Genomic DNA, 16,566 nt, shown 5'->3' on the forward strand with positions numbered 1-16,566 from the left:
TGGAGCATGACCCTGCACTCGCTGCAGTCTTCGGGTCGATTAATACACTTCTGTATCGACAGAGAGAAGCAGAGATTTTTAAATGTCCTGGGTTTCGTCGTTTAACGGTTGTCGAGCACTCCTTGTTATTCTCTGTCGGTAATCCTTGTGATCGAGTCGAAGGTGTATACAGTTCCCTGCATTGCGGTCAGATGGCACAGGCGCGGCAAGTTCCGCAGTCCTCCGCGCCGCGGCAGCACGGTGCCGTTTTTGATGCCTCTATGCTCTGCAATGAAGAGAATTCCGGATTCGTAGCTGCCATCTCCCATCCTCGACACTTCGTGGCTGACTTCTTGGTTCGCGCTTAGTCCCGTTTCGCCATTCTTTAGTTCCGGGTGAATCGCGGTTCGCGCGGCGTTTCAATTCGATTGAGCTCGTGTACCCATTCATTGACTGGCACGAGAGGAGTTTTTTTTTCAACCTAACTAGCCATACGGGAAGCCTAACCTCTTCGTGAAGTACTTCGAGGACGACCTTCGAGGAACTCGACTCAAGGGCCCGGTGTTAATGTTCGAGGCGCGACAAAATGAAGTTCACTCAGCGCTGTCTTGGGAACATCACCAAGATGTTAGACTTCTACTCGCAGTTCAACCCCTCGCCGCTTTCGATAAAACAGTTCATCGATTTCGGTGAGCCGAGATTATGGGCACATTTCTCTGAGAGCGTCTCAAAAATTCTCAACGTCGATCTCTCCGATCCTTATCCCAAACTGTAATCTTCCCCTAAAAAGGAATAACAGAGTGTAGAAATTTAATTATAATTTTCTTTCATTCCTAAAGGCCCTCCGTCGTCAGATTTAAGTCTGATAGCGATGCTCCGTAATCGTTAGTTCAATTAAATTACTCTAGATTAATCGATTAAGCCCTCCGGAGAAGAAACATGGATATTGGATTAATCTAAGCTGTTAATCGGGTATACTTCTTTCTGATGTAATTTCTCGGACATGTCATTTGATCTTTAAAACTTATTGGCGACATTGGAAAAATCATGTGAGCTCTATTTTTAGGTCTGTATCGTAACAGTCCCAGTCGAATGATCAGGAACCAGATATTCTGAAGATTTCTAGTCGTCTCTCTCCAAGACCTCCCAAGGCTAGCCAATTTAAATATCCTTTCAAGGATGAAGATTAATCTCACGGTATAAACGGCTTAAGACGTCTAGTGGATGGAAATATTTTTTTAACTATAATCACAGCTTGAGTAATGTTACTTCATTTAAGCGAAACTTTTAGGAATGTTTTAACGTTCCTGCGTTAATTTAGTGAATCTGGAATTGCTCACTTAAAGTCGCCTGCTCCTTGTTTCGTGTTTTCAGAAGATTCCGTATAAGATTCATTGATCTTTCCTATCCCAGATGCTCCAGGGGATCGAGGCATTCAGGGATACATCCTAAAAGCTATAACGTAGAGCAGTTTAGAGCTTTATCACTTTAACGAAGCTGGAGAGTCGAAGGCATTTGCATAAACGTAAATGTGTACATGGCTGTAAAGGTGTATAGGTACCTGTAATAACAAACTGCAGGAAATGAACCTGCAACTGACGAAAGCTTTGAGTTCCTACACGGATTGTTCGACACATGACCCCGGTGGATTTACATTGGTCACGTAGGCCCCCGTGCGATTGCCATGGGAGAAAGCGAGGGAGAGCAAGAGAGAGGACGCGATTGGCAATGCCTAAGTTAGAGAAGGACCCACTGCGAAAAGAGGCGCGAGTTCACCCACTTCTACCAAACCGAATAAAATCCGATCAATAGTCGCGCTAAGTAAATAATAATTGATAAGCCCCTTTAGTACACTGAGAAAAAAGTCTCCACCAAACCAAAAAAATATTCTATTAATTCAAAAAATAAATATATGCTTCGATGAAAACTTTTTCTCAGTTCAGAAAGGCAACGAAAAGTAAGGATAAAAATCGTTTAATCATTTTTTTTTTTTAGCAAGGCAAGAAAAGAGATCAAGGCTTGAAGTTAATTCCTTGACGTCAGTACTATTAGCAGTTGTATTAAACAAAGGATGAAAATGAAATAACGAGACGCAGAGCTATCGCTACCGGTGTTAATTTTCAGACCAGCTGCAGAGTTATAGGTCAGCTTCGGACATGCAGTAGGGATGAATTAACTATAGTGGTTGATAGCCGACGTCCGGCGCATGACTCCGGTTAGCTGACGTATAAACAAGCCTAATTATTCAATGAAAAAGACTGAAATTCCAAGTAGACGTTGCGGAGGAATAATGCCCAGTTTGCTTCCGCGTTCTTCGTTTGATGGGCAATCTGCAAGTTTTAATTAAATAAGGAAAAATAACGCGTAATTCGGATTTTCTATACTCCCGTCGTTACGGCTCGGTATTAAATTTACACGCGACGTCTTTTTTCGAAATGTGGAAGCGAGAAGCTCGCCTACAAAGTTTAGCTTGCGCGAGAAATTAGATTGACCTTAGGTCTATTTATGCCTCCGATTTATAGCCATTACGTATACGAGTGGTGGCGGTAATTGGTAGATCGCCAAAAATTAGAGAAATCTGTCCTCACATGAGCATCTTAAACCAGGATCAAAGGCATGGATTCGGTCCTACCCCAACTTGTGTACATTACTCGCACTCCGGTGTATCCGTAACTGGCATTACGCGTACCTCCTAAAAGTGTAAATTATTCCCCTACACTATCGTAAGCTTTCTTGCCGACTTATTTTACAATACTAACCTGGGTAATTGGACAAATTGTGTAACCCTCGCTCTTAAGGTGAAGTGAAACATGTCGAGGAACTTGATCGACGTCGATAAAGGAGATTTTTCTGAATGCCTACGTTGCCGACGTTCGTTTGTATATTGACAGCTGTGTCGAATTATATTGGGTATTGCACTAAATGGCATACTCCACCTGTCGTTTTCGTACAATATATATCAAGAAATCGAAGTAAAACTCCAGAAATCCTCCGGATTCGTGCTTTCTGGGGCCCTAATTGACTGCAGTGGGACCCCCGGCGCCATCTCTGATTTCCAGGACAATTAAATTTTCACTCCGAGACCTCGTATTACCATCGTTTTAGCATAGAAGCGCATACAACACTTTTTTTGCCTTTATCCCGTTGAAATGCGAATTTATCGATTACCAGAGTGTTCTAAATTCTCGTAAAATTGTCCTGGCCCTTTAGTTTCTCATATCAGAGCCTTCGATAATTGTATATTGATCGAAATATCAGAGCTCGACGCCATTTTGGTTCTTGTCTGAGCTGAGTTAAAAAATGTTGTTGAAAAATCCAAATTTTCAATGTGTCGGGACAATTCTTAGATGATCAGGAGTGACGTGTCAAAGTTTCGGACAGTTTGGTCTTTTACCCTTAAAAAAAAGTGTCGTATTAGAATCGACTGATTTGAAGGGGGTTTCACTTCACCTTAAGCTAAATTGAATTCATGGCCAGCGCATCACCGTCCGTTAAACGGAGTAATCGGTTTCGTGAAGCCGTCGAGTACGCCTTCCAAGGGCGATTGTCTGAAAAAATTGAGGAGAAATCAGCCGGTCAGTCGAGACGCGAGATACCTTGCGAAACGGTATAAAGGTGCGACGCGTTTATATACTATTCGCCTACCTTTTCCCTCGGGGGTAGTTATTCCCGGCATCGATCACGAGATTATCTCCTCGGGACACGTCAAGGAGAGTCGATGTCGCCTATAACATGCTTTACAAGACTTATAAGAAGCGTTAAAAGGAATTCCCGATAGACGCTTCCGCTCCCTAGAATCCAAGATGGCGGCCGCGGAGGCGTCCCTCGCTCACCTCGTAACTTCCGCTCGGGTTAGCGTCCTCTTGCCGGAAATACGGAAAAGCCTCGAGGGTGAAAGCTCGAGGATACCGGAAACGACGCCCACGGCCCTCGCTTCTTCTTGGGCACGCCTCGAGAGGCTTCTATTCCGGGCGGCCGCCATCTTGGTGACGAGTTCTTCGTCGAGGCGACGTCAGAGGGCTCGCCGGATTGTTGGCGCGTTTCTTGCAGACTATTTCCCGATTTTTGGGTCTCGACCAGCTTCCGGTCTGGGCGTGTCTCGAGGGAAATAAAATTCAACGTCCATGCCGCGAGATAACTATTTAATTTATTGTGATCGTTGAATTAGTACTCCCAAAAAGTATCAGACATGGAGGCCTAACTTAAGGTGAAGTGAAACACGTCGAGGAACTTCATCGACATCGATAAAGAAGATTTTTCTAAATGCCTACGTTGCCGACGTTGGTTTTTATATCGACAGCTGGGTCGAATTATATTGTGTATTGTACCAAATGGCATACTCCACCTGTCGTTTTCGTAGAATAATTATAAAGAAATCGAAGTAAAACACCAGAAATCCTCTGGATTCATGCTTTCTGGGGCCCTAATTGATTGCAGAGGGACCCCCTGCGCCATCTGTGATTTCCAGGGCAATTAAATTTTCACTCCGAGACCTCGTATTACCATCGTTTTGGCATAGAAGCGCATACAACGCTTTTTTTGCCTTTATCCCGTTCAAATGCGAGTTTATCGATTACCAGATTGTTCTAAATTGTCGTAACATTGTCCTGACCCTTTAGTTTCTCATATCAGAGCCTTCGATAATTGTATATCGATCGAAATATGAGAGCTCGTCGCCATTTTGGTTTTGGTCTGGGCTGAATTAAAAGATTTGTTTGCAAAATCCAAATTTTGTATGTGTCAGGACAATTCTTAGATGATCAGGAGTGACGTGTCAAAGTTTCGGACAGTTTGGTCTTTTACCCTTAAACAAAAAGTGTTGTATTAGAATCGACTGATTTGAAGGGGGTTTCACTTCACCTTAATCCTCGTGGCACCTGTTGGCCTGCCTTCGCGCAAGATACAATATGTTTGCCCGATAGTTCCCGAAAAGTTCAATAAACAGAGATCATTGTTTGCCCGTGACGCTGTAAGACCCCCGGGGAGCGGAAACCGGTCGGTTTCGTAATTGTTGATCGCTCCAGCGGAGATACAGGCATGGAAAATAATCTGGAACACCCGCCGGACCTCCACGTCCGCATGGGCGTTTCATCCGTATGTACTCCGCTATATACCGCTATATACCGCTGCATATACCGACGGAAACGCGCGGCAGGCTTTTATCGCCTCTTTAAAAAGTGGAGGCTTCTCCTGTGTGTTAGTGCCACGTTAAACACGCCGCTGGATGTGTGTGGGTCTCTGACGAGTTGGGGGCTCGTCTGCTTCGCAACAGCCTTTGCGAAATCGCTCTTTAGTCGCATAAACCTCGACGATATCATTATCGACATGGAGTGTACGAGTAATAATTGATATCCATGCGCGTCACTGGGCGATTAACCGCAAATCGGGACCCATCGCTTCCTCGGTTACCGGATTTCATTTCTTACGAAATGCCTGCAATTTGCAGATCCAAGTATGGCGCAATTTAATTTTAGATAAACATTTAGATTTTTTTTTCTTTTTTTTCTGGATGGGGACAAAGTCGGGGAATAATGTGCAATTCAATCGCACGTTGGTTTTACTTCTCCGGGCAAATTGCCTGCTATATTAAGGCTGTTAAATACCGACTCGATGACTCACTGGGAATTGTTAGAATGACGAGTACATGGCAAATGTGCGATATCAGTACATAGGTACGGCCGGATTATCCGGAAGTATGTGCACAACGGTGCGATCGACTTGTGGCTAAACGAGATTTTTTAATGAATAAATTCACGAGGGATTTATTTTCGATCTGGATCGAGACTTTCGTTCCCTTAATCGCACTTCCGATGCGGCAGTGACGTAACGTGTCAATTAATTTCAAGGGTATCATTGCAGGATGTCTCACGTGTAACATGCGACGCAGCTACGTAGCCTTGACAGTCACGAGCATGTACCGATAATAATTATTCCTCTCGTCTTGATGACGCTTTTTTTTTTTTTTTATTTAACGCTTCGACGTGGAGAGTACACGAGGCTCGTCTTGATTTAAATATTCGACGACTCGGCTTGAATATTTTAGAGAATTTCCGGTAAATGTTAATACGCGCTTGATGTAACACCTCCAGGGGCCGAAGTTCGTGATTACACTGACGTCATTAATTTTCCAATTTAGCCACAAAATTTGCGTCAATTTGATCAGCTTGCGGCGGGCAAAGTCGGTGGTTTAATTACAATTTTATCGGCCTCTGTCTGGATTGCGTTTATCTAATTCGCAAGTGTTCACTTAGCGATACGTGCGAATCTCCTCGTCATAACAATATACTGTTTTTTCCAGACGCGGTAGAGATTGAGAAGCAATTCTAGAACGTATGCAAATTCCTAGCCAGTGAGTAAGAGGCGTGGCAGAGCGGACTCTGAAACGTCTCAATCAGCTGACTGAATGGCTAATCCCCGAGCGGCGACGTGTTATTGAAATCCGACATGATATTTGCCAAGCCGCACCTGTAATTTGCACTCCGCTCGCGGTAAACAATATTAAAAAGCAGAGAGGGAAAAAAAATGCCCGCGACCGATTGCACGAGTTAAGCCTCGCGATATCGAATTTGACAGGCAGGGCGATAACCGAGTCTCGATGCTGACTTCTTATCGTTTTTAATTTTACTTTGTTGTTTCAAGGTCGTTTCCGTTTTTTCCTCGGGTGAACACGAGGTAAAGGTATCCGTAGTTCGGCCTAAATCTAGGAAAAAAAAAGTGTATATTAAATAAGAAGAAAAACAATTAATCATCGTATTGAATTTTGGCAATTACTCCGGATGCGGCGATCAGCTGATCGGCTCGTAAGGGCGCGCGTTTCCGTTTTTTCGACGGGTGAACACGAGGTAAAGGTATCCGTCGTTCGGCCTGAATCGAGGAAAAGAAAATATATATTAAAAAAGAAGATAAAGAATTAATCATTGTATTGAATTTTGGCAATTACTCCGGATGCGGCGATCAGCTGATCGACTCGTAAGGGCGCACGTGGCTCGAAGTGACACGCAAAGAGCCGAGAATTATTTTCGGAGGACACACCCTCTCTTGGACTCTGGACCGCGTGAGAAAAACTATTCTCGGAGAGGAGTCCGTCAATCGCGAAATTCTCACCGGGTCGCCCAAAGTCCAAGGCGAGGAAAGTCCACGACTTCCTAGGTGGGATTCCAATTTAGGAACCTTGCACTTAGCCGGGGGGGACTTGAATGTTTAACCGGGGACCTTGTACTTGGGACCGAAAATTGGACACCCGCACTTTGTATATTTATGCGGACTGTAAATTAAGCCTTTCTTTATGCGCGCGTTGGGAAACATCGACTAGAATGTTATAAACGATTTTTGGGGGAGGGCGATTCGAGACAACCGGTGAATTTGTTCCCATGCCAAGTCATTACGGGCAAATGACGCGTACCCTTGGATGTCAAGCAAAATTGCACAGGTCACCTTTATCTCGTTGCTTCCCCAGAAACGTGATTTCGAGATCCAATTTCGTCGGAGGGCACGTAAAATTTCTCGCGATTTCCTGCGTAGTTCGCGTTAGAAATAGACCTCGAGTCTCTTCGGGCCTTTAAAGATAACCGTTGTAAAAATAAATTGTTAGCTAGTCGGAGGAAATTGCAAATCTTGATCCTGACCCCGACGAATCTTGACCTGCCGACCTCGGCATCGGGTGATTATAAAACTGGGAAATATGACAAACTCCGCTTTGTTGCATCGAGGATTTGCATTTCCGAGCTGCCGACTTCCTCGATTAATTCCAGATTTAATTGCGTTATGACCGACGTTATTACATTTTTTTTTCTCGACCTCGATTTCATTGTCTTCCCTCTGGCGCGCTTCTGGAATTTCATCTAATTGAGTAATGGTGCATTACTAAGCCGCATGGCGGAATCGAATTGACGTAATCGCAATATGAGCCGAGTCACTTTTGACATATGTGCCCATAATTATGAAAGTGGTCTAAGTCATATATTTTTTGTTTCGAAATTACATTGAATTAATTTCGTTTGAAATAATATGGCGTGAAATAACTGATAAACTCAATGTTTTTTAATTTTGACTTAGACCACTTTCATAATTATGGACACATATGTGCCCATAATTATAAAAGTGGTCTGTCATATATTTTTTGTTTCGAAATTACATTGAATTAATTTCGTTTGAAATAATATGGCGTGAAATAACTGATAAACTCATTTTTTTTTTTTAATTTTGACTTAGACCACTTTCATAATTATGGGCACATATCCACTGTTAGCTTTCATACTCGTAGGAATTCTTTTTATAGGGCGCTCGTAAATTTCAATTGTTACGCTCGGAAAAGTTTCCATCGCGATGCTTTCCCGACTGCGTTCCTCGAATGGCCGTTCTCGATCTGCACGAGCGGATTTTTATATGCAATGAATTACTCCATCTCCGGTTCTCTTCGACTCTATCGCGACTTTTGTCGGCGACATCTTATCGGCGTTATGTACAAGAGAAAATATCCGCAATATTTACCGCTCGTATCTGTTTTCGACGCGTCTCGAGGTTTCATTGGTCAGATAAGAGCGTCGCAGCGATGGCGATATTTCATTTCATCTTTTTTTTTGTCTCCCCTAAAGTAATCCGTAACTCTAATTGCGTACTTTATATCGAGAGATTGGACGATATCCTGCACGATGTCTTATCATAATGTTTCCTTCCAGGACTCAGCGCCTGCGAGCGGAAGTCCTTCATCTTCCTGCGGAAGGAACTTCCGGTCCGGCTGGCGAACATCATGAAGGAGATCCACCTGCTTCCGGAAAACCTCCTCAGAATGCCTAGTGTCGGTATCGTCAACAACCTCTACGTCACTTCCTTCGAAGAGATCATACACTTCGAGAAGGCTGAAATCAGCGACTCCACCCTGGACAGGTGATTGGAAAATGCCCGAGAAAATTATCACAATTTCCCTGCCGCTCATTGTCGATCTCCTTTTTCTCTTTCAGATTCTGCCAGGCGTTGGTCAAGATCAAAAATAGACATGCCGACGTTGTGCAGACCATGGCCCAGGGGGTTTTGGAGCTGAAGGAATCTCACGACGTGGACATGCAGACGGAGAACAGTATTCAGTATTTCCTCGACCGCTTCTTCATGTCGCGGATCTCCATCCGGATGCTCATTAACCAGCACAGTGAGTTGCGGGATAATCGTTCTTCCTCCTCCTTTTTTTTTTTCATATCTCTTCAAAATGACCGTCCGGCATTGCTCCGTAATTGGTCGTTAAGAAGATTTCATTACGGTAAGGTCCCCGGTGTGACGGCCATCATTCACCTCATTTCTTCCCCCCGGTGCACCTTATGCCAGATCATGACTTTCTCCATCTTTACGGCTTTTTCTTCTGCGCAGCCTTGTTGTTCGGTGGACTTTTAAACGGCCACAGCAGACACGTGGGATGTATAGATCCATTATGCGATTTAACGGCGGTCGTGAAGGACGCCTATGAAAATGCACGATTCCTATGCGACCAATATTACCTCGCGAGCCCGGAGCTCAGAATCACGCAGCATAACGGCAAGTTTCACCTATGAACATGTTAGTAGATTAATATTAATAGTAAGTAATACCGCAGCTAAGTAATCGGAGAAAAGTATGAAATACTTATCGGAGGTCCTCACCCACGTAAACGGTACCTTGATTGCCTTTTCTCAATTCTTTTTTAGAGCTCGAACGAGGGAATGAAATTCGAGTAGTCTACGTGCCAAGCCATTTGTACCATATGTTGTTCGAGCTCTTCAAGAACAGCATGCGAGCCGTCATGGAATACCATGGGACCGACTCTGACAACTATCCACCCATCGAGGTCACGGTTGTCCGCGGAAAGGAGGACATTTGCGTGAAGGTATAGTCACCATAAGGTCCATATCGGCTGTCGTAATTTTTTTCGCCATCTTAATATAAATATTCCATAATTTTTCCAGACGTCCGACCGAGGTGGGGGGATTCCCCGTTCGCAGATGGACAATCTCTTCAAGTACATGTACAGTACCGCGCCTCAGCCGAGCAAGTCCGATGCTCATACGGTCCCATTGGCAGGATATGGTTACGGTCTGCCATTGTCGCGTCTCTATGCTAGATATTTCCACGGCGACATCGTCCTTCTCAGCTGCGAAGGATACGGCACGGATGCGGTTATTTATTTGAAGGTAAGGGACCTTGAAGTCGCTCTAGGATTTCACCTGTTCCCTTGTACGCTGGTGATGTGACATTCTTATATATAGCTCGTTAAAATGTAATAGTAGGGAGTGACGTTCAAGTCCATCAAGTCGTATGCTTTTTACTCAGGCCCTGTCCAACGAGGCGAACGAGTTACTGCCCATCTTCAACAAGACTTCGTCCAAGTTCTACCGAACTACCGTGCCCATTGCCGATTGGAGCAGCCAGTGCGGGGGCGGCATGGCCACTCGGCAGCTTTGCATGAGCAATACCCAAGGCCACAGACTTCCTCATGGTATGGAGATAAGTCAATGCTAGCACCCTCTGGACGGCTCGGCGGATGACCAAAACACGGTAAAGTAGGTAGTTGAGCCGTTTCAACGCTTTCGTTACGTCGAGATCGATTTTTAATTTCACAATTAAATTCACAACCGTGCGCGATAATCAGAGCTTTAAGGTGAAGTGAAACACGTCGAGGAACTTGATCAACGTCGATAAAGAAGATTTTTCTAAATGCCTACGATGCCGACGTTCGTTTTTATATCGACAGCTGTGTCGAATTACATTGAATATTGTACCAAATGGCATACTACACCTATCGTTTTCGTACAATAAATATCAAGAAATCGAAGTAAAACTCCAGAAATCCTCTGGATTCAAGCTTTCTGGGGCCCTAATTGACTGCAGAGGGACCCCCTGCGCCATCTGTGATTTCCAGGTCAATTAAATTTTCACTCCGATACTCCCATCGTTTTAGCATAGAAGCGCATACAACACTTTTTTTGCCCTTATCCCGTTCAAATGCGAGTTTATCGATTACCAGAGGGTTCTAAATTCTCGTAAAATTGTCCTGACCCTTTCGATTTTCATATCAAAGCCTTCGATAATTGATCGAAATATGAGAGCTCGACGCCATTTTTATTCTGGTCTGGGCTGAGTTAAAAAATTTCTTTTAAAAAATCCAAATTTTCAATGTGTCAGGACAATTCTTAGATGATCAGGATGTGTCAAAGTTTCGGACAGTTTGGTCTAATACCCTTAAAAAAAAAGTGTTGTATTCGAATCGACTGATTTGAAGGGTGTTTCACTTCACCTTAAGAATAAAATTGCCGAAAGTCACATGCCTTGACCGGTTCCCGGAACTTGTCGCTCTTTTGCGCAGCTTTTCTTCTATTTATCCGCACGTGACGCTGATATTTTTGTAGGTGGCTTAGGAAATTACCGAAGCCGTCCACCCGGTCTGGGCTTCGATTGAATGCCAATAAATGAATTGCCCAAGGAGGCAGAGTGCTTTCAACGCTCGTCGTATAATATAGACGCTCCGGGCAGAGTTTGCCAGCTGCGAGGATGGTAAAGGGACTACATATCATTTAAAAAGGAAATTTGCTGTTTCTATGAGGGCTTCGACGGCCGATTTACATTTTGTCTCACTGCGAAGTGAGAGGACCTTTGCCGAGATGCGAGCCGGCACTCGGGAGGTCGGATTAAAAATAACACTTTGGCTTGGTTTCAAAGTGGAAAAATTAACGGAAGGTATAACGATGAGGTTACGTTAAATCCCGGCACCATCGAGACGATGGGAACCGGAAGTCGGAAGTGGAGGACAACGAAGTTCCGATAGAGAATTCGGTAACAGGGAGCGTAGGGAATGCCATGGATTTCGTCGCAAAAGGACCAGGCTGAAATTTTCATGAAAAATGAAATCGAGCAACTGGGTTGCTTCGATGATGTGTGATATATATATTTTTTTTCTTTTTTTAACCCGGTGGCAATTCGATTTTTCCGGGAGTTCCAGTTAACTCGAGACCTCCCGTTTCCCTTCAACTTTGTAAACGAAAACCGTAACGATCTTGTTACGACCAGTGATTAAGTTCATGGTGTCGATTTTACTTTTTATTTATTAGAAAAAAATGTTCTGGAATTCGTTTAGAGTTCCGTTTAGCAGTAGGTTTAGGTTTATATTAATATTTGATCGTCGGGTCATCACACGGTTTAATTTCCATGCTGGGAATAATGGGCGTCGAAAGTGAAAATTGTATACTGTTAGGGAATTCTTATTTTCCGCCCTGAGATTGTAAATGTAAATTTTTACAACCAAGTCTCCTCGATGCAATGGATGCATGCACTGCATCGACTCGAGAGGCTTTGAAACTAAATATTTAAATAATTTAAATCAATGCCTGCCACTTGCAGGAATTATAGGGTGGCGTTTAGATTATAAATCGTTTTGGATCGGAATGCAAATGGCGTGAACATGGTCGTTACACGTTTAGATAAATTAAAAGGATGTTTCGTAACGTCACTGAGTGTAATTCTCATTAAGAATCTCATACGTTTGGAAGTGGCAATGATAGTACAACTAGAAATCAAAAGTTCGTACTTCTGTATACCTTGGTTTGGAAACTGTTAAGTGTAAGAAGGTGATTGGCAGAATGTTATTCATGAAACGTAGCATCGATGCATTGTGAGCAGGTATTGGTCGTTAATGATCTATCCATTTGGCTTAAGATTATACCAAAGTCATTCGGCTGTTAATTTGCAACCGGAGAAATCTGTCATATGTTCGCATAACTTGCCCGGTGCAAATATTAATATTTTAATTATCTTTTGTTTTCAATGCTCCGTCATGGGCACATTTTGCAATCCACATGGAATATACGCTACGGATCGCTGACTGTGATGCAAATATGCAATTTAACTATAGCTCATAGAGATATCTCGTTGCTGTACAGCACAAGGATGTGTAAAATCGTATGCTTAGAAATGCATGCACTGTCATATACATACGACTGTATATAAAATAATAAATAGCAAAATTATAAGAGGGAATCAATCGTTGCAATTAAAGAAAATAGTCGGTTGCCGAGGTGTAGGACAGAATTTTGTACAGAGAAAATGTAGAGGCACGCTTTGCAGGGTTCGCTGTGGAGCTTCGAAACTGTAAAAGGAATTATTATTAACCCTTTTAGGATCGCAACTGGTTGCCAGTTCAAAAAGTTCCCGTACACAATTTGCAAGACTCACAGCAGGGCTGCTTCGTCGTTAGTTTCAGAAATTTATAAATTTTAAAAGAATATACTTAACTATTTTTTATTTTCTAGTATCTGTATCATTTTTACCCATGCGCATGTAATTGAAATAAACGGTACAGTAGAGCGTAGTTAGAGACAATTGTTACTTTGAATGGGGGTGGACCCTGCATTTTTTTATTGCCATGTTAAACGGATAGATCGTAATTCTTGTCAAGAACAAAGTGTCTCGGTTCAACAAGGCATGGTATTAAAAATGGCATCGGTAGTTATTTACACTATCTGTTGCAGAACCAGATTTTTATATCACGCCTTGGTAAATGTCCAACAGTGAAGACTGTAATTACGACCTGTCCTCTTAACACGATAAACTCCATAGTTTCTAGTACTTTGTATGAAACATGTAGATAAATGGTAAAGTTATTAAAAAAAGATAACAAGCTGGCACAGACCCGTGGCATATTAAATCGATAGATATCAATGATATAAATACACGCATAATTTGGCAATAGAAATCATTAGATAACCAATCTGACGCATCGAGTGGAAACGTATGCATGTCACCATGTGTCTCGTACAAGTACACATTGTACAGGTGTGTCATTAATATTTCATAATATATGAATATATGTATGATTACCGAATCCCCGAGAATAATTGTTAATTATCGAAATCTCTAACTACGCGGTTGAAAAATGATCACGTGTGACGCACGAGGGAGAAATTGTAAATTGTATATCATTGTTAATAAAGGTATCGCCAGTACAACGAGTTAATAATTAACGTTGATTATTTCAATCCTACCGTGATATTTCTTTGAAGTAAAATAAAATCACCTCGGAAAAATGATTAAACTCTCCCGCACTGGACTGCACAAGAAACTTCGAGAAAAGCAACGCAAGATGGCGCCGCCCAGTTTTCGCGATACCTTCAGTCGATACGATATATCGATCGTAGCGCCGCCATCGCCCGGCAGATGGCGCGACGCGCTACCATCTCGAAGTTCCCTAACTTTTCAGGAGCGTTGAAATGCCGCGTTTTCTCCGGAACTCGTCGTGTGGAAGTTTCCACGAAATGAAGATAACCGCGGTGAAGGTAACCTGCAGGATGGCGTGCCAGGTCCACTTAACGGCGATACGCCGTCGGGATTTACGGGTCAGCGATAACGGGGCGGTAACTCCCCCGGCGGCAGGTAGGACGATCTTTCGCGTTAATCCAGACTCGTGGTTTATGCCGATACGTGACCGGCTCGGGGCTCGGATAGAGACAACGTATTACGTAGCCGACGTAGATCTCGAGAGACTGCAGGGGGTCCACGGTGGCCGTTATAGCAGGTCCCGTGCAGGTCCATGCAGGTCTCTCGTGGCGACTCTTCCAGGAGCGTGGCCATTATTATGTTAAGCGATTCCAGGGTACGGGATCGCCGTGGCAATGGCGCCGTGGGACTCTTCTGCGACGTGCGCGACCTCAAGGGTTCGGCTACGTCGTGCGAATCAAAAAGGAGATATGGATCGACTTCGGTCTCACGGTCCCGTGGATCATGGAGATCCCCGAGAGGATAACGGAGATCGAGCCGAATCTCCGCGAAGAGGAGCGGAAGAAGGTAAGAGATGCGAGGGTCGATTATTAACTCTGGATATTATTTTCAGCGGTGCCCGAAGGTCGCTGCAGGGATACCGAGGTGCTCGGCGACGGCGTGCAGGGGCTCTCGTCTCTCCAAACTGCAGCGGAGGAGGACCCTGATGCCCGTCTCGACAGGGAGCCGCACTTTTGGATAATTACCGAAGAGACTCTGCGTATGTCAGTCGTTGGCGTGCATCGGGATCGTTTCTTGGACCGCGAGGTCCACCAGGGAGCAGCCCCCCGTTCGTGTCTCCGCGTTGCGTGTTTCCATTTGGCCGCCTCGATCTCCCATGTCCGCGGGCCGTCCTGGCGGAATCGCAGGTGAGGGCGGCAGAGTTTAATGGAAACGGCAACAAGTAACGCCATTAAAAGCGGGGGAAGCTGCGCGGAATCTCCGCCACGAGGCGCGACTCCGAAGGTCCATTAGGAGGCCGCATTAGTTCCGCGAGCGGATCGCGTTAAAAACCCACCCGCGACCTTACTCCTCGCTTTTATATGCATGTTGCATATTCCGCAGATGCCGAATACTTCCCACCTCTCCCGAGAGGTGTCGCCGAGGTCAGAGTCGACTTCTGCACCCGCTGCTTATTTGCGCATTGGAGGCCCCTCCACTGCTGAACTGCGATTCGCAGAGTCCTCGACAATGGACTCCAGGATCCGGATCGGAGGCGCGACAAATTAGCTCGGACCGGTAGGGACTGGTCGGAACAATGCCGGGAATTTTGCCCCGTCATACGGCGGAGAGGAGCGCGATGCCCTGGGCCCCTGCACCACGTCAGCGCGATTCGACTCATCAATTACCCTGCCCGGGGTTACGAGGATCGGCTTAATTACAATTATGCGATCTGCGCAGGCGATCGATTGTTGCGCCGCACGAGGCAACCTGCTGCAGTCGGCGAGGTCTCTTTTGTGTGCTCCTCTTAGCCTCTTCATTTTTTTCCTCTCGCTCTCTATCTCTCTCCGTAGGGCCTCGCCGATGCACTTGCTCGCCCCCGGAGACGGTTCACAATTATTTATAATTAATTTAACAGTCCCGCTTAAAAATGTACATTTAGATTTAGGATTAATTAAGTTCTGTAAGAAGTGCCGAGCGATGCATCGACTGTCAATCCCGACAATTGCGCTGCAACAATTACAGTTGTTGCAGCGCTTTTGACACTCGCAAGACCGCAGCTAGTCGCGCGATTACCAATCGCGAGTTTTACGACTAATTACCATTTATTGCTCGGCACCTGTTGCCGAGGGGTATTCCTAAGGAACTCCCGTGTTGATTAACATTTATATGGCTACCAGATAATCGTCCGAGTCTGCGAGGATCGTTACGCATTGATCTACGAGACAATTGAAACGTCCTGCGGGAGCCCAAAGGATTGGCATCTCGCGCCAACGATCGCTAATCGACATTATTGCAAATCGAGATGGGAATTTCGCGCGTGGGTGGCGAACGATGGCTTTTGTTGGAACGATTTCGTGCCTGGTGGAGTTAAACAAACCGATCCTATTATAGATACCAGTCTTGATACCCCCGCGATATTCTATGACGCAAAAGTGTCTCCCTTCTCTTTTTAATTTTTCAAATTAAGGTACCGAAAATAAATACCGGGGAATTGCTTCTCTCCTCTTGTTTTAAAAAATCGTCCCGGATAAGAGAGGCGAATAGAGGAATTTTATATTCATTCTCAGGCGGCATAACAAATTCCTTGTTTTTTAGAATATGAAGACCGGAACGGAGCTGCGGCCAGGATGACTGCACTTTGTTGCAGGGACC

The 16,566-nt window shown here is 44.5% G+C and overlaps 1 protein-coding gene across 4 annotated transcripts; it reads left to right on the plus strand.

Annotated features, from left to right (window-relative positions):
• The first annotated feature begins 313 nt into the window (after positions 1-313).
• LOC105696321 (pyruvate dehydrogenase (acetyl-transferring) kinase, mitochondrial) lies at positions 314-13,954 on the plus strand. 4 transcript variants are annotated; one of them, XM_023434981.1, is made up of 8 exons: positions 314-668; positions 8,658-8,865; positions 8,940-9,124; positions 9,340-9,504; positions 9,654-9,832; positions 9,912-10,136; positions 10,276-10,441; positions 11,352-13,954. In XM_023434981.1, exons 1-8 carry the CDS (start codon positions 566-568, stop codon positions 11,399-11,401), a joined length of 1,281 nt encoding a protein of 426 aa, XP_023290749.1. In that variant the 5' UTR covers positions 314-565; the 3' UTR covers positions 11,402-13,954. The 4 variants fall into 4 exon arrangements, with proteins under 4 accessions (XP_023290749.1, XP_012274137.1, XP_023290750.1 ...); XM_012418714.2 differs by having other exon boundaries at positions 315-668; positions 10,276-10,509; XM_023434982.1 differs by having other exon boundaries at positions 315-668; positions 10,276-10,505.
• The last annotated feature ends 2,612 nt before the right edge of the window (positions 13,955-16,566 follow it).

The sequence above is a fragment of the Orussus abietinus genome, unplaced genomic scaffold, assembly GCF_000612105.2.
Source record: "Orussus abietinus isolate OABI.00-Male unplaced genomic scaffold, Oabi_2.0 scaffold34, whole genome shotgun sequence".
NCBI lineage: Eukaryota > Metazoa > Arthropoda > Insecta > Hymenoptera > Orussidae > Orussus > Orussus abietinus.

Excerpts from the sequence above, each read along its gene's own strand:
- LOC105696321 (XM_023434981.1), top strand. The coding sequence starts at position 566 with ATGAAGTTCACTCAGCGCTGTCTTGGGAACATCACCAAGATGTTAGAC. Across the intron at positions 669-8,657 it reads AAAACAGTTCATCGATTTCG|GACTCAGCGCCTGCGAGCGG; the intron begins GTGAGCCGAGAT and ends GTTTCCTTCCAG. Across the intron at positions 10,442-11,351 it reads AGGCCACAGACTTCCTCATG|GTGGCTTAGGAAATTACCGA; the intron begins GTATGGAGATAA and ends ATATTTTTGTAG.